The 18293-nt window shown below is 48.9% G+C and overlaps 1 protein-coding gene across 1 annotated transcript; it reads left to right on the top strand.

Moving 5' to 3' along the window:
* Positions 1 to 15041: 15041 nt before the first annotated feature.
* LOC128527225 (odorant receptor 131-2-like) lies at positions 15042 to 15968 on the top strand. Its single transcript, XM_053499606.1, has one exon. The coding sequence runs from the start codon at positions 15042 to 15044 to the stop codon at positions 15966 to 15968; it is 927 nt and encodes a 308-aa protein (XP_053355581.1).
* Positions 15969 to 18293: the final 2325 nt, after the last annotated feature.

Raw genomic sequence — 18293 nt, 5'->3', positions numbered from 1 at the left:
ACCAGACGGCATCTCAGGCCGTATTCTCAGAGCCTGCGCAGACCAGCTAGCACCTGTGTTCACTGAGATATTCAACATCTCTTTATCTCAGTTGGTGATCCCCACATGCTTCAAAGAGTCCATCATTGTTCCTGTCCCAAAGAAACCTCATCCTGCTTCCCTCAATGACTATCGCCCTGTAGCCCTCACTTCAGTAGTGATGAAGTGCTTTGAACGCCTGGTCAGAGACTTCATCATCTCTTCACTACCCACTACACTGGACCCACTACAGTTCGCTTATCGTCCAAACCGTTCCACGGACGATACAATCTCTCATCTCCTCCATACATCTCTCACTCACCTGGACACTCGGAGGGGGAATTATGTGAAAATGCTCTTCATCGACTACAGTTCTGCATTTAATACCATAATTCCCTCCACACTTACCACCAAGCTGGAGCACCTGGGACTCAGCTCATCAATGTGTCAGTGGATCTCCAATTTTCTGACTGGCAGACCACAGGCAGTAAGGATAGGCGTAAAATTTCTCAGCCTCCCTCACTCTTAGCACTGGAGCCCCCCAGGGTTGTGTTCTGAGCCCCCTGCTGTACTCTCTGTACACCCACGACTGCGTGGCCACTTCCAACTCCACCACCATCATCAAGTTTGCTGACGACACTGTTGTGGTGGGCCTGATCACAAACAACGATGAGACGGCCTACCTGGAGGAGGTTGGAAATCTGGAGAACTGGTGACAGAGAAACAATCTCCTCCTGAACGTCTGTAAGATAAAGGATCTGATAGTGGATTTCAGTACAAAGCAGGTGAGGAACTACCAGACCCCCGTCATCAACAGGAGCCCAGTGGAGAGAGTGGACAGCTTCAGATACCTCGGTGTTTGACCAAGGCCAGGAAGATCGTGAAGGACCTCAGCCACCCCAATAATGGACTGTTTACTCTGTTGCGGTCTGGGAAGCGATTCCGCTCCCTGAAGGCCAACACAGAGAGACTGAGGAGGAGCTTCTTCCCGCAGGCGATAAGGTCTCTCAACCACAACCACACCACTATGCAGAACTAACACAATCTTTTCATAATTGACCAAATCAATCAATCTTTTTACATCCATGGACACTATGGACAATTACACGCACACCTTCCTTCATATCTACACTACATGTTGTACGTTTACATCCTGGACCATTGCACAAAGACACTTTAATAATGTAGCGTTTTTCATTGCTACGAAGGGACTTGGAGAGACGAGTGAGCTTCCTTGCTGCCCAATGCAAATGGCTGGGAGTATTATATTCATTACGGCACAAAACAGCATCAACTACACAATCAACAGTCACTAAACACATATCAACAGGACACACTTCTAACTCACACACACACCCTGGCCGAAGCCACTAAACCAACCACCTTTCCTCGACAGGGTGAACACCTAACAACCCCTCCCGCAAAGCATGATGGTTACTAGTCCAAACCCCACCCATGCCACACTGCCCCCACCCGAGCTGTGACCGTCCCCGGTCACGATGGCGAACTCAGTCCTGGAAGCGTGACGTTGTGAACGCCGGAGTCTTTTTGCGGGGGAAGGAGGGCCGCTACTCTCTCCCTGAGGCGGACCGGCCTCCACAGAGTTCGAGGTCTCGCTGGCGTTGGGCTGGTAGGGCGCGAGACGGTCCCGGTGGAGCACGACCACTCACGACCGCCCCGTCAACCTCACCCGGTAGACTACATCAGAGAGCTGGCCGATTACCGTACAGGGCCCCACCCAGTGAGACATGAGCTTAGGCGAGAGCCCCCTTTTCCTTCCGGGAGAATACACCCAAACCTGCTCCCCAGTAGCAAAGTCTCGCCCTCGGCTGTGAGTGTCATACAAGCGGCGCTGTTTAACACCAGCGTCCGCCAAGTGTCTGCGCGCCAACCCATGGACATGGAACAGTTTGTCTTTTAACGAACAAAAATAATCCAACCCTGGCTTCGTGGGTAGATCCACTTGTGGAGGGGGGCCGAACACAAGGTCCACAGGCGTGCACAACTCGCGCCCGAACAACGCAGCTGGCGTCAGCTGAGAGGACTCCTGCACTGCTGTGCGATATGCCCACAGCACGAGAGGCAAATGTTCGTCCCAATCCTTCTGCCGGTCGCTGGTCAGCACGGCGAGTTGGGTGGTGAGCGTCCGATTAAACCGCTCCACGAGGCCGTCACTTTGTGGATGAAGGGGCGTGGTGCGGGTCTTTTTCACCCCGAGGTGCTCACACACCGCCGCAAACACCTCTGCCTCGAAGTTACGCCCCTGATCGCTGTGTAACTGCTCCGGGGCGCCAAATCAGCTGAACACCTCATCCACTAGCACTCGGGCGATGGTGGAAGCGCTCTGGTCAGGCACAGCAAACGCCTCCGGCCACTTGGTGAAGTAGTCCATGGCCACTAGCACATACCGGTTCCTGCGATCGGAAATGGGAAACGGCCCGAGAATGTCCACGCCCATACGCTCCATAGGTGCCCCCACCCGAAGGTCTTGCAGGGGTGCTCGTGAGCGCTGGGTAGGGCCCTTCTTGGCCGTGCAGACGTCGCATCTGTCAACAAAGAGTTCACTATCCGTGTGGCAGCCCGGCCAGTAGAAACGAGCACGCAACCGCCGCAGCCTTTTAGTGACTACAAAGTGTCCCGCGCCCGCATGCCCATGGACCATCCCTAACACACGTGCCCGCAGAGTCCGCGGCACTAGCAGCTGAAAAGATTCGCCAGCGCCGCACGGCCGTTCCGAGTGGCGGTAAAGTAAGCCCCCCCGCAACGCGAGTCGATTAAACTGCGAGTGGAGGGCTTTTTCCTCTTGTCCCAGGTGAGCGACCACGGCATAATCCGGTCTCTGGCCCGCGTTAACCCAACCTAGTACCCGCTGCAGCGCCGGATCCTTTTCCTGCTCGGCAATGAGCTGACCACAGTCCATCTGCGGCACAGGCGGAATGACTACAGGTGATGATCTAGGCGACCATCAGTAACTCGGCTGCACGCCGGCTCGTTCGGCTGATTATTAACGGGGGCTCCGGAGGACTGCGCAGGGAGAATGTTCTGATTCACGGAGAGTGTTCGATGACGCGACCACCCACGCCCTCTTCAACCCGCTCGCAGTGCAGACAACGCTCTTTGCTACACGGCCGGTGGGATAAAGCATCGCCGTTAGCATGCAGTTTTCCCGCTCGGTGATGAACGGTAAAATTATAATCCTGCAACCGCTCGAGCCAGCGCGCTAACTGCCCCTCGGGCTCTTTAAGACTAAGCAGCCACAACAGCGAAGCGTGATTGGTCCGCAGCGAGAAGGATTGCCCATATAAATACGGCCTAAAATGTTTAAGGGCCAAGACGACCGCTAACAGCTCGCGCCGCGTGACGCAGTAATTTTTCTCTGGTCCAGACAACGCGCGGCTGAAGTAGGCGATAGCACGCTCTTTACCCTCGGAAACCTGAGACAGGACAGCCCCTAGCCCTACATCACTTGCGTCCGTGTCGAGGATAAACATACGCGACATGTCCGATATCCGAGAACGGGCGACGTGACCAGAGCTTCCCGTAACCGAGTGAAAGCGCGCGCGTGCACCCTGTCCCAGCGAAACGGTTGATTCTTTTTTGTGAGCCCGTGCAGCGGACTAGCGATCGTGGCAAAATCCTTCACGAACCGACGATAGTACGAGGCTAACCCGAGGAAGGTGCGTAGCTGCGACACGTTTAGCGGTTCAGGCCAATTCTGTACCGCAGCAATTTTGGCTGGATCGGTGGCAATCCCTTGATCGCTAATCGCGTGTCCCAGAAACACGGTCTCTTGCCGCAACAGCTGGCACTTTTTTCAGGTTGAGCCGCAAATTCGCCTGCCGGATAGCCAAAAATACCTCCCGTAGGTTAGCTAGCGCAATCTTGCCGTGCACCAGTAAATCGTCCAGGTAGACGACACAACGATTGCGAGGAATGTCGGCCAACACTTTCTCCATCAACCGTTCGAACGTAGCTGGAGCGTTACATAGGCCGAACGGCATGCGCCGGAATTGCCATAGCTCTTGCCCGATCGAGAACGTGGTTTTAGGTTGCGCTTCCGGGGCGAGCTCTACTTGCCAGTACGCGCTACGTAGATCTAACGAGCTAAACCACGCCGAGCCGGCAATAGCTCGTTTAGCTAAGGGAAGGCGTCTCGGATGTAATCGAACAGGAGCTGCGTTACCCGTATCAATCGTGTGCTGCACCAAATTAGTATGTGTGCACTCGCACTCATCTACCGCGAAAATGTCTGCGAACTCGTGTGAAAGGGACTTCACTGTGTCGGTCTCTGTCTGACTTAGCCCCATGCTGCTACGCTGCATAAGCTCGGCCATTATTCTCGCTCGGTCTGCTACCGGATGTTTACATGGCGCGTCCACCGGAAGTTCCGCCCCCCTGGTGCGCGCTACTAACACGTCCGGCTGCGCTTTGGGAACTAGCAACCTGGCTAACCCGAAGTTACCACGTAACGTTCCGTCAGCGAGATTCAGTACCGCACCCCACCTTTCCAAAATGTCCAACCCCAAGATACAATCATCCTCAATGTCTGCCACAAAGAATGGATGAGAAAGACTGATTGCACCTAATTGTATTCGCACAGTGCGACAGGTCCGTATCTCCAAATAGCTCCCCGACACGGTGCGAATGGTCAAGGCTGGGGCCGGCAGCATACAACCACGCTCGCCCTGTTTTAATACTCCCCAGCGCAGCAGCAAAACTGTAGAGCCGGTGTCCACGAGCGCCCGTAGCGAAACGTTGTCCAGGTCACAATTCATGTAGACGCCCGCGCGATTTCCTAAGCGTCCTGACCGGAAGTTGGGCCCGGCAGTTGGGGAAACAGAGGCGGCTGTGGGAGGCGGCTTCCCCGGCGCTAGTTGTAACGGCTGCTGGGGTACGCTGTCCTCAGGCCTGAGAACGTTGCAGCAGTAGTCGGCGGTCCTTGGCCTCGGCGCCTAGGTTCACCTCCTGAACGGCCCCGAGCCACGGGAAAACGCTCGGGTCTTTCGCCGCGGTGTTCTGCCATGATGGCCTCGGCACGCTCGGCTTCTCGTAGCGCCTCAGACAGGGAAGCCGGTGCCGCTAACCGGATGTGCTCGCGAAGCCGCGACGGCCGAATTCCCCGCAGGAACGCACGGCGAGCTAGCCTCTTCCTGCTGAACGGGCCCGAATTCCGGGTAGCCCCGGCGTGCGAGAGATCTCAAGTCCATGGCGAACGCCCCCAGTGCTTCGGAGGCGCTCCGCTCGCGGGTCGCTAGCTCTTCGCACGCGGCCTCCTGACGGTCACCCGCGCCGAACCGGAAGTGGAGCGACTCCCGCAGCTTCACCCAGTCCTTCCTCTCATCCGCCCGGAGGTCTTCCAACGACCGGAGCGCCTCGCCCTCTAGCGAGAGGGCCACCCGGACGGCTGTTTCCGCCGGGGACCAGCCGGCAAAGTCGGCGGCTAGCTCCACCTGGGCGATTGTTACGATATTGGATTTATTTGTTACGATATTGGATTTATTTGTTACGATATTGGATTTATTTTTGTGTGTCTGGTGATGCTTGCTTTATCTCTGCTATGTCTCTGCTGGTGGGGAGGGATTGGGCTTGTCTCTTCCTTGTTTTTGCAGATGCCGCCCACTTCTGCCATTGCCAGGAATCTATTGGCCTGTCCTTTGTTGGTCCCGCCTCCTCCCAGATGATTGGTCCTCCAGGCAACCCAGAGGCCTACTTAAGGCCTTCAGACCACCATACTTCAGACCTTGTTTTTGCTTACTGTTTATCCAATACTTTATTCTGAATGTTATTCTGTGTATGACCCCTTTGCTACGTTCTGACTACTCTTAGACTTTCCCCTTTTGATAGTTGCTTGGTTTTTGTTCGCCTATTCCGTGTATGACCCTTTTGCTTGTTTTGACTACGCTTTTGTGTTTGCCCTTTTTGTTTTGTTTGTTTAATTTGTAAATACTTTTGTATATATTTGTACTTAATTCTTTATTTAGTGGCTTAGTAAGGAGTCGATGCCATTTTGTTTGCCCCTTGTTTTTTCTTGGTTTGTGGTTAGTTAGAGAGTAAGGGAAGAACTTTGTATTTCTGTTTCTTTGTTTTTGGTGAAGGTTAGTTGTTTCACTTTGGTACTAGGTAGAGGGAATTTTGTTTATTGTTTTGGCCTTGTCCGCTTCTGAAGCTTACAGCCATATTTTGGGAATTTGCTTATTTCACCTTGTTGTAAAATAAACACTAAGCAAACGCACTTTTGGTCTCACCCCCTTTTTTTTCTTTTCACTCCTGTTACGGCCCGACCTAGACCGGGGCGTAACAGAATTGGGGGCTCGTCCGGGATAAAATAAACACTAAGCAAACGCACTTTTAGTCTCACCCCCAATTCTGTTACGCCCCGGTCTAGGTCGGGCCAAAGTACCAAAGTGAAACAACTAACCTTCACCAAAAACAAAGAAACAGAAATACAAAATTCTTCCCTTACTCCCTAACTAACCACAAACCAAGAAAAAACAAGGGGCAAACAAAATGGCATCAACTCCTTACTAAGCCACTAAATAAAGAATTAAGAACAAATAAATCCAATATTGTAACAAATAAATCCAATATCGTAACAGCGATGAACGCGTGGGGCTCGACAGTGCCATTGTAGGACGGCAGGTGCAGCTGCAGGTCGCCTCGCCGGCTGACGGCGCACGGAGCTGTAGCTTGCTCCGGGGTGCGCTCTAACCCATTACTCTCCATCCCACTTCTGACACCAACTGTAGCGTTTTTCATTGCTACGAAGGGACTTGGAGAGACAAGTGAGCTTCCTTGCTGCCCAATGCAAATGGCTGGGAGTATTTTATTCATCACGGCACAAAACAGCATCAACTACACAATCAACAGTCACTAAACACATATCAACAGGACACACTTCTAACTCACACACACACCCTGGCCGAAGCCACTAAACCAACCACCTTTCCTCAACAGGGTGAACACCTAACAACCCCTCCCGCAAAGCATGATGGTTACTAGTCCAAACCCCACCCACGCCACAATAACTTTGCACACCTACCTTCACAACTACACTACATGTTTACGTTTACATCCTGGACCAGTGCACAAAGACACTTTAATAACCTCTGCACAAAGACACTTTGTTCTATGCATATTTGCACACCCAGTACAGTATATTTCAATTTGTACAGTATATTTCTATTTTTATGTACGTCATATTTCTATTTTTATTTTTAGTTCTATTTTTCCTAGCACATTTCTATTTTTATTTTTAGTTCTATTTTTCCTAGTTTAATTTAATTTTTCTATTTAATTTTCTATCGTATTTCTTTTATTCATATTTATTTCTTATTTGTAAACTTTAATTCTCTTTTAGGGTCAATGGCAGTCGTATAAGCATTTCACTACATTTCGTACTGTGTATGACTGTGTATGTGACAAATAAAATTTGAATTTGAATTTTATTTGATTTCTTATCCCTGCTGCATAAAGGCCTAATATCCACTATTTATGGTGGATTGATGGGTTTGAGTCACAACTCTAAGTAAAACTAAAACTGCTTGGAAGAAAGACCTAAATTTGACACTGTTAGATGATAGATATCCTAAGATAGATGATACTTGCTGAATTCTCCAAACGTAAGGTTTGCTGTTTCACCCAGATGTCGATCCTTGCTGTGCTAAATGTAAAAGCGGAGAGGCGTCTCTTATTCATATGTAGGCGTTCTCTTTGATTTAATTGGAAGGATGCCTGTCACCCATTCATGCTTAGTGGCTCAGAGATATTCTGTCCTTTTTGTTCCTGCAGAAGATTTACTATTCAATCCGTCATTCAGTCTTGAAATTTCAACAGGTGTGGGGGCCCTTCCTTTACTTTTTTCATATGAATTTTTAATTTAATTCCCTTCCTATTTAATTTTGTTTGTTTTTTTCTCTGTCAGGGATCACCCCCAGAGGACGCTGTGCGCCCAAAAACTCTGTGTTCTGTGTAGTTCTTTGTTTTTGGACTCAGTTTCCCATAGTGCGCCTCAGTCAGGTGATGGGAGCGATCACCTGAACTGAGGCAACTCATTGGTTTTTGTATAAATAGTCTTTTGTTCCAGCACTCTGAGGCTTGCATTTGCTGTGTAACGTTTGGTGTGTTAAGTTGGCTTTTTGTTGTGTTATGTTTGTTAATTTGGCATTTCTTTTGTGGAGCTGTTTTTGGTTTAGTTAATCTTAATAGTTAGTTTGACTCTTGCTCTGTGCAAGTTCTGTTCTGTGAGTCTCCATGCCTGTGTGTCTCCTGGTATGCTTAGCCTCTATTATGCTAAGCCTCTGGTATGCTTACCCACTAATAGGATTAGCCACTAGTATGGGTTAGCCTCTTGTATGTTTAAACACTAACCTGTTTAGACACTAACCTGTGTAGATACTGTGGCGTGGGTGGGGTTTGAGTAACATCCATTATGCTTTGCAGGAGGGATTGTTATGTGTTCACCGTGTTGGGGAAAGGTGTCTGGGGTAGTGGCTTTGGCCAGTGTGTGTGTGTGGGTTAGAACGTGTGTCTTATGTGTGTGACGTGTGAAATGTGCTCCAGTTCAAGCTAGTGCTGAATTGGATGTAGGCTCCTGAGTGAAGGTGCTGCTCATGCCTTACATGCTGTGTGCTTAATAAAGTACTCCCAGCCATTGCATCGGGTAGCAAATAAGCTCACTCGTCTCTCCAGCATTCTTCCCGGCGTAAAAACGCTACATTGGTGTCAGAAGTGGGATGGAAAGTCGCGAGTTAGAGCGCACCCCGGAGGAAATCCGGAGGATCCAAATAGGCCGCCGAGTAGCAGAGCAGCTGAGGAGGAAGAAGACCCTCCCTGATAGGGCCAGCGCGGGCAAAGAGCGGCGTCCGGACCAGAGCGGCGCGTTTCAGGTTCCGGCATTGGACCTCGGAGAGGATTCCTCCAGTGACACGGCGCCGGCACCGGAGCAAGCTACAGCTCCGTGCCCCGTCCGCCAGCGAAGCGACCTGCAGCTGCGCCTACCGGCCTACAACGGCGCCGGCGATCCCCACGCGTACATCGCCCAAGTAGAGCTAGCCGCCGAATTCGCGGGCTGGTCCCCGGCAGAAACAGCCGTCCGGGTGGCCCTCTCGTTGGAGGGTGACGCGCTGCGGGCGTTGCAAGATCTCCGTGCTGATGAGCGGGGGGATTGGTTGAAGCTGCAGCAGTCGCTCTGTTTCCGCTTCGGCGCAGGGGACCGTAACGAGGCCGCGGGCGAGGAGCTGGGAACCCGCGTGCGGAGCGCCTCTGAGCCACTGGGGGCGTTCGCCATGGACCTGAGGTCTCTCGCGCGCAGAGGCTACCCGGAGTTCGGGCCCGCCCAGCAGGAGGAGCTAGCGCGCCGTGCGTTCCTGCGGGGAATCCGGCCGTGGCGGCTTCGTGAGCACATCCGGTTAGCGGCACCGGCTTCCCTGGCTGAGGCGCTGCGCGAGGCTGAGCGCGCCGAGCCCATCTTGGCGGAACGCTACGGCGAAAGAGCCGAGCGACCTCCCGTTGCTCGGGGCCGGTCGGTAGGTGAACCTGGCCGGGGACAGGGCTACCCGTCGCGGCTAGGCCTCGACACCGCTTCCGAGAGTCCGCGGCGTCGCCGAGGCCAGGGACCGCCGGATTACCGCTGCAATGCTCTCAGGCCTGAGGACAACGTACCCCAGCAGCCGTTAAACTAGCTTCGGGGGGCGCCGAGGGGAAGCCGCCTCCCACAGCTTTCCTTGTTTCCCCGAGTGCCGGTCTCAACCTCCGGTCAGGACGTGTAGGAAATCGCGCGGGGGTCTACGTTAACTGTGGCCTGGACAACGTTTCGCTACGAGCGCTCGTGGACACCGGCTCTACCATTTCGCTGCTGCACTGGGGAGTGCTAGCACAAGGCGATCGCGGTCTTATGCTGCCGGCTCCAGCTGTGAACATTCGCACCGTTTCGGGGAGCTATCTGGAGATACGGGCCTGCCGCACAGTGCGAATACAAGTAGGTGCAATCATTCTTTTTCATCCATTCTTTGTGGCCGACATTGAGGATGATTGTATCTTGGGGTTGGATATTTTGGAAAGGTGGGGGGGCCGTATTGAATCTCGGAATGACGGAACGTTGTGTAGCCAGGTTGCTAGTGCCCAAAGCGCAGCCGGACATGTTAGTGGAGCGCACCAGGGGGGCGGAACTTCCGGTAGGCGCACCATGTAAACATCCGGTAGCAGACCGAACGAGAATCATGGCCGAGCTTTGGCGGCGTAGCAGCGTAGGGCTAAGTCAGACACAGGCCGACACCGTGAAATCCCTGTTACACGAATTCGCGGACATTTTCGCGGTTGATGAGCAGGAGTGCACACATACCGATTTGGTGCAGCACACGATTAATACGGGTAACGCAGCTCCAGTTCGGCTACATCCGAGACGTCTGCCCTTAGCTAAACGAGCTATCGCTGAACAAAAGCTACGTGAGATGGCCGACGCGGGCGTAATAGAGCCAGCGTCCGGACCGTGGTCTTCACCGGTTGTGTTGGTGCGCAAAAAGGACGAATCGTGGCGGTTCTGTGTCGATTACAGGCGGCTAAACGAGGTGACGCGCAAAGATTCCTATCCGTTGCCGCGAATAGATGACGCGCTGGAACACATTGCGGGCTCTGCGTGGTTTAGCTCGCTAGATCTGCGAAGCGGGTACTGGCAAGTAGAGCTCGCCCCGGAAGCGCGACCTAAAACCGCGTTCTCGATCGGGCAAGGGCTATGGCAATTCCGGCGCATGCCGTTCGGCCTATGTAACGCTCCAGCTACCTTTGAACGGCTGATGGAGAAGGTATTAGCCGATATTCCTCACAACCGTTGTGTCGTCTACCTGGACGATTTACTGGTGCACGGCAGGGAGTTTGAGGTCGCTCTAGCTAACCTACGGGAAGTATTTCTGGCTATCCGGCGGGCGAATTTGCGACTCAACCCTAAAAAGTGTCAGCTGCTGCGGCGAGAGACCGGCTTCCTAGGACATGTAATTAGTGCTAGAGGGATTGCCACTGATCCAACAAAAATAGCGGCGGTACAGAATTGGCCTGAACCGCTAAATGTGTCCCAGCTACGCACCTTCCTCGGGTTAGCTTCTTACTATCGCCGGTTCGTGAAGGATTTTGCCACGATCGCCAGTCCGCTGCACGGCCTCACGAAAAAGAATCAGCCGTTCCGCTGGGACAGGGCGCATGCGCGTGCTTTCACTCGGTTACGGGAAGCTCTGGTCACGTCGCCCGTTCTCGGATACCCTGACGCGTCTCGTAGGTTTATCCTTGACACGGACGCGAGCGATGTAGGGCTGGGGGCCGTCCTGTCTCAGGTGTCCGAGGGTAAAGAGCGTGTTATTGGCTACTTCAGCCGCGCATTGTCTGGACCTGAGAAAAATTACTGCGTCACGCGGCGCGAGCTGTTAGCGGTCGTCGCGGCCCTAAAACATTTTAGGCCGTATTTATACGGGCAATCCTTCTCGCTGCGGACCGATCACGCTTCGCTGGTGTGGCTACTTAGTTTTAAAGAGCCCGAGGGGCAGTTTACCGTCCAGCACCGAGCTGGAAAACTGCATGGTAACGCGGACACTTTATCCCGCCGGCCGTGTAGCAAAGAGCGTTGTCGGCACTGCGAGCGGGTTGAAGAGCGCGTGCATGGTCGTGACATCGAACACTCCCCGACCCCCGTGAATCGGAACATTCTCCCTGCGCAATCATCCGGAGTCTCCGTTGGTAATCCGCCGTCCGAGCCAGTGTGCAGCCGAGTTACCGCGTCGCCTACAGCATCGCCTGTAGTCGTTCCGCCTGTGCCACAGATGGACCGTGATCAGCTCATTGCCGAGCAGGAGAAGGATCCGGCGCTGCAACGGGTACTGGGTTGGGTTAACGCGGGCCAGAGACCGGATTATGCCGCGGTTGCTCACTTGGGACAGGAGGAAAAAGCTCTCCACTCGCAGTTTAATCGACTAGCGTTGCGGGGGGGTTTACTATACCGCCACTGGGAAAGGCCGTGTGGCGCTGGCGAATCTTTTCAGCTGCTGGTGCCGCGGACTCTGCGGGCACGAGTGTTGGAAATGATTCACGGGCATGCGGGTGCGGGACACTTCGGGTCACCAAAACGATGCAGCGCTTTCGCGCCCACTTCTACTGGCCGGGCTGTCACACTGATAGTGAACTCTTTGTTCACAGATGCGACGTCTGCACGGCAAAGAAGGGCCCTACCCAGCGCTCGCGAGCACCTTTGCAAGACTTTCGGGTGGGGGCACCCATGGAGCGTATGGGCGTGGACATTCTTGGGCCTTTTCCCATCTCCGATCGCGGGCCGGTGGCCGGAGGCGTTTGCTGTTCCTGACCAGAGCGCTTCCACCACGGCCCGAGTGTTGGTGGATGAGGTGTTCAGCCGATTCGGCGCCCCGGAGCAGTTGCACAGCGACCAGGGGCGTAACTTCGAGGCGGAGGTATTCGCAGCGGTGTGCGAGCGCCTCGGGGTGAAAAAGACACGCACCACACCCCTTCATTCGCAAAGTGACGGCCTTGTGGAACGCTTTAATCGAACGCTCACCACCCAACTCGCCGTGCTTACCAGCGACCGGCAAAAGGACTGGGACGAACATTTGCCTCTCGTGCTTTGGGCTTATCGCACAGCGGTGCAGGAGTCCTCACAGCTCACGCCAGCTGCGTTAATGTTCGGTCGCGAGTTGCGCACGCCCGTGGACCTTGTGTTCGGGCCTCCTCCTCAAGTGGATTTACCCGCGAAGTCGGGGATTACTTTTGTTCCTTAAAAGACAAATTGTTTCATGTCCACGAGCTGGCGCGTAGACACTTGGCGAACGCTGGGGTGAAGCAGTGCCGCTTGTATAATACTCACAGCCGGGGGCGAGACTTTGCTGCTGGGGAGCAGGTTTGGGTCTATTCCCCCGGAAGAAAAAGTCGCACTGGGTGGGCCCCTGCACGGTCGTTGCCCAGCTCTCCGACGTAGTCTACCGGGTGCGGTTGACGGGGCGGTCGCGATTGGTCGTGCTTCACCGGGACCGGCTCGCTCCCTACCAGCCCCACGTCAGCAAAACATCGAGCTCTGTGGAGGCCGGTCCGCCTCAGGAAGAGGGCTGCGCCTCGCCTTCTCCCGCAATAAGACTCCGGCGTTCACAACGCCAGCGCCGACCACCGTCACGCCTGCTAGACTGAGTTCGCCATGGTGACCGGGGACGGTCACAGCTCGGGTGGGGGCAGTGTGGCGTGGGTGGGGTTTGAGTAACATCCATCATGCTTTGCGGGAGGGATTGTTATGTGTTCACCGTGTTGGGGAAAGGTGTCTGGGGTAGTGGCTTTGGCCAGTGTGTGTGTGTGTGGGTTAGAACGTGTGTCTTATGTGTGTGACGTGTGAAATGTGCTCCAGTTCAAGCTAGTGCTGAATTGGATGTAGGCTCCTGAGTGAAGGTGCTGCTCATGCCTTACATGCTGTGTGCTTAATAAAGTACTCCCAGCCATTGCATTGGGTAGCAAATAAGCTCACTCATCTCTCCAGCATTCTTCCCGGCGTAAAAACGCTACAATACTAACCCATGGATTTACTAACTAATTTAGATCATTATCCGTTGAGACAATAACCTGTTTAGATACTAACCCGCTTAGTAACCAACTGGATCAGCCACGAGTCTCTCCTGTCCTGGTCTCTCCTGTCCCTAGTCTGTCTCGTCCCAGGTCTGTCTCATCACTAGTCTGTTCCAGGTTAGTTCAGCTACAAGTTAATTTGCTAAGCTCCGAGCATGTGTTTCAGCTCCATGTGTGGTTGCTAAGCTCTGAGTCTGTGTTTCAGCTCCAAGTGTGGTGTTTAAGCTCTAAAACTATGTTTATGCTCTAAATTCTGTATTGAAGTTCAGAGACTGCGTTTGAGTTCTGAGCCTGTTTAAGTTCTTTGTTTGCTTCTTTTCTTTATTTCTTATGTTTGCTTATCAAAAGACACTTGAGCATTCACCTCTGCGTTTATATCTTAGGTTTAGGGGGCAAACACTTTTTCTCAAAGGGCTATGTAGTTTAGGATTTTGCTTTTCCTTAATGATAAACATTTATTTAAAAACTGCATGGTGTGTTTACTTGTGTTATCTCTGACTAATATTTAAATTTGTTTGATCTAAAACATTAAAATGTGATGAACAGGCAAAAAAATAAAGAAATCAGTAAGGGGGTACTGTATATTTTGGTATATTAAACAGTAATACAATGGCACAATAATTGTTTATTGCCCAGATGTTGCTCTCTAAAATGAAACTGAAGTCAAGTGAATGATTTCAGCAGTCAGACAGTTTGTGAAATTGGCCTCAAGAACAACCTTAATATTGCCAGATACAGTAAGTGTAGAAAACATTGATAAGTTGAGGTGTAAAACCTAAAATGATCTACCAAGCTTTTATTTTTCTATATATTTTTTTTCAGATGTGAAAGGTACAATTAAAAAAAGAATTACTCGACTAGACTGATTTGATGACCTAATGTTCAGAGAATGTGACATCAACAGTTCTGTATTTAAAAAAAAAAAAATTTATGTAAGTTTTACTTTTTTAAAAAAAATAATATATTCTTATTATGAACCACTCACAGGATGTGTTCATAAAGTATTTTCTGAGACTGGTTAGTTGTTCCAGTTTAGAAAAGTGGCACTGACATTATAAATATTACACTTTGAATCATGGGCTGTACACAATGAATATTTTACTCTTGGAAATCAATTGCATATGCACACCGCTATATTCTCCTGAGGCTGATGCATTATAAAACAACGGTGAGCTGAAACCTAACAGTCCTTGTAACAACCAGAACTCTTACCACTGGTTAAAGAAATGAAAGGATATGGAGTGGAAATGCTAATGTTATACCAGCTTGTCTCTAAAAGGTACAATTATAAAATCTTCTATCCTAGATATATTTGAGAAATTAATAATATTTTAATATGCTGTTGAATATTAATTAATTAATATATGTTCAACTAATCAATATAATGTTTTTTTCAGGGCTATTATCTACTTAAGACAGTGGCAATGAACACAACAGACCAACTTAGAATCCCAGATAATTATCAGGAAGCTTTTGCAAAAAATATTGTTATTGTTTCTCTTGCTATAATCATTATTTTTATAAATGGAATCTTAGTAGTGACTTTTTTCTGCAACCCTGTACTTCATAGTGAGTCTAGATACATTTTATATATTAACCTTGTCATAAATGATATCTTCATGATTTGCATATCAGTGACATTGTATGTGTTAACCTATGCATTGCCATACATAAATGTTTCTGTTTGTTGTACACTCTTAGCAATAGCATCAACTACATATATGAACACACCTTTGAATTTGGGTGGAATGGCAGTAGAACGTTACATTGCCATCTGTAATCCACTGCATCATACACAGATTTGCACTGGTAAAAAGACATATTTGTTAATCGGTTTGCTATGGGGAATTGGTGCTATCCCTGCAATTATTGACACAATCATTATTACTGCAATGCAACCTAGTAAGTTTTTTCAGTCTCTTACATTCTGCCAACCGATCGTTGTGTACAACACAGTTTATTATGCACAAAAGACAATTATTACACAAACTATTTACATGTCATTTGTGTGGATAACTTTATTCTATACATACTTTAAAGTTCTTTTTATAGCTAAAGTTGCCTCATCGAGCCATCATCAAAATTCAGCTAAAAAAGCCAGAAATACAATTTTGTTGCATGGCTGTCAGTTACTCCTCTGTATGATGTCTTATGTAACACCTGTCTTGGATATGCTGTTGATTCCATTTTTTCCAGCTCATCGAACTAAGATCACATTCTTTAACTATTTGCTAACAAACATTTTACCAAGACTCCTGAGTCCTCTAATTTATGGACTTCGAGATCAGAAGTTTGTAAGACATATGAAAGGCTACTTTTCCTGTAATATAGTGCTTGTAAAGATTAGATAATCACATATATGGTAGATCTGATCCGGTTTTTAAAAAAATAACAAAGCATTAATATTTTAAATAACATATTTAAATCTTTGAGTATAACATACTCAAAAAAATTTTTAATAAATGAATAAAATGTATATATTCTGCAAAAAGGTCAGTAGAAACGCAAAAGAAAGATATCTAGTAAATATATAGTATGCATACATTTATATTTAGTAAAACAGAGCAATTTTTAAATGAATAAGGATCCTGAATGAAACGTGAGTGACTGAAATCTTTCTATTGTGCTTTACAAGTCAATCCTTTTTTCCTTGTAATACCATTGCCCAGTTAAACACATAAAATGTGCCACTAAAAAATTTTTTTATGTTTTTTTTTTTTGCATTTCCTAACTTACAGATCAGTCAATCACCATCAGGGATGAACATAAAGCCAACTGTCAAATAAATAAATACTATATATATATATATATATATATAAGCAATACATGCTTATATCTGCACTTTAGATTAGATTAATAAAAAGTGTATGAAGAATAGTCAACTGCTACACTGTCTTTATCAAACGTTTAGTTCTGTATTACTATTAAATAGTACCATTTCTGTCCTTCTAAAGTAGAATGCAAAAAGTTATCACTTCTTATAGTCAAAGGATTATTAAGCCTGTTAATGCTGCAATACATTTCTCTTTGTGCAAACATACATTAATGTCTGCCTCCCCTTGAGACAGTGACTTAGATTGATTATGCAGAGCATTAAACATCACTTATTTAGCATTTAGACCAAAATGTGGCAAAGGAAGGCTGAGAGGAGCAGCACTATACATTACTGTGTATATATATACAGTAAACAGTGAACGTTCCTTGTAATTAGCAGCAAGGATGAAAATAGTTTGTCCAAATTTGCAATGGATGAATATTGTGCAAAAGAGCATTTACAGGTTGGTGTGTACAATAGTTTAATAGTGTTGATCAGTGTGTTTGTGCGTGTGTGGATTAATCAGTCCAGTCTCAATGTTTTGAGGTAGTTGGGTTAATCCGAGTGATGTATGTGTGACACAGGGACGATAGTGGTGGACTTAAAGGGGTCATCCAGCCCCATTTTTAAATGTTAATATGATTCTTTAGGGTCCGAATGAAAAGTTTGTAATATACTTTAATAAAAAAAAAAAAAAAAAAACACTACTTTTACCTGGTAAAAACTGTTCTCAGCAACCTGTTTCAGTACATGCTCCTTTAAATGCTTATGATCTCTGCTGAGCCCGCCCCCCAGTTCTGTGGGGCGTGTCTTCACAACACACGTGGGGTATAGCCACGGGAGTGTAGTCCAGTGCGGGCAATGCTTTGGACTGCATTACTCACAAAGCATTGCCCACAACGCAGTGCGGGCAATGCTTTGTGGGTAATGCAGTCCAAACTGGAAAACGCTGGAATATAGAGCCTGAGCCTGTTTTCTTAAGTAGTTTTTGGTTTGATTTAAGTACGGAACCTACGCGGAAGTTTGTAATATAGCCTGACAATGCAGAAATTAAAGGAATGGACATGCATCGACCCGTGTGTCTTTCTCATCACTGCACGGGCATGAATTAACGGGCTGTTGCACTGCCGCGAGCAACAACAACAAAAGCGGAGAAGCTTACTGAGAGAGATACGGACGCGATGTGTTTACTGATGTGTTTACATGACTTCTTAATCTCTGACAGACATTGTTTTAAACCATCTAACGTTACAAGGGTAAGCATAATATAGTTTTCCGACTACGTACACAGTTTGCAACTAGACAATCACCTTAATGCATTGTTTATTATAAACGGGCGATTAGGGATTATATAGAGACGGATGTACATAGAAAAGACTACATAACCATGTTTTATGAGAGTGTAAGTTAACTTACACTCCGCATTCATCGTGATTATTAGAAAAGGCGACCTGCAAAGATTCATAGAAAAAGAAATTACACTCACTGAGCCTGGGGAAGATGAAGCAGGAACACGAAGCGTTAGTACAGATCCATTTTTTAGGAGCTGCTTCCTAGCAAAACCTGCTTTATATTGACCCGCGTTTATAAAGCAGTCTGGTGAAAAATGATTAGTGCAAACATGAACGCATTTAGGTAGATCGGCAGGGACGTTAGCTTCAAAAACTTTAATTCAATTCAGCCACTGCGTCCTCAGCGGCTCAGATGTCGGTAGTGAATGACGACTACTGTGTTCGCTATTACACCCAAGAACTGTACACCACACTCGCTTAGGCAACATTTTGCTCCAGCGGCAAAAAACAATGGCCGACAGCTTTATTTCACTCAGGGGAGGTCTTTGCTAAAACACCAGTGTCAATCA

Source organism: Clarias gariepinus, chromosome 6, assembly GCF_024256425.1.
Source record: "Clarias gariepinus isolate MV-2021 ecotype Netherlands chromosome 6, CGAR_prim_01v2, whole genome shotgun sequence".
In the NCBI taxonomy this organism is placed as follows: Eukaryota; Metazoa; Chordata; class Actinopteri; order Siluriformes; family Clariidae; genus Clarias; species Clarias gariepinus.
The sequence above is the reverse complement of the archived record's forward strand: the minus strand, read 5'-3'. Positions and strand labels throughout refer to the sequence as shown.

What these genes read in the sequence shown, in the direction of transcription:
- LOC128527225 (XM_053499606.1), top strand. Translation starts at nt 15,042, where the DNA reads ATGAACACAACAGACCAACTTAGAATCCCAGATAATTATCAGGAAGCT.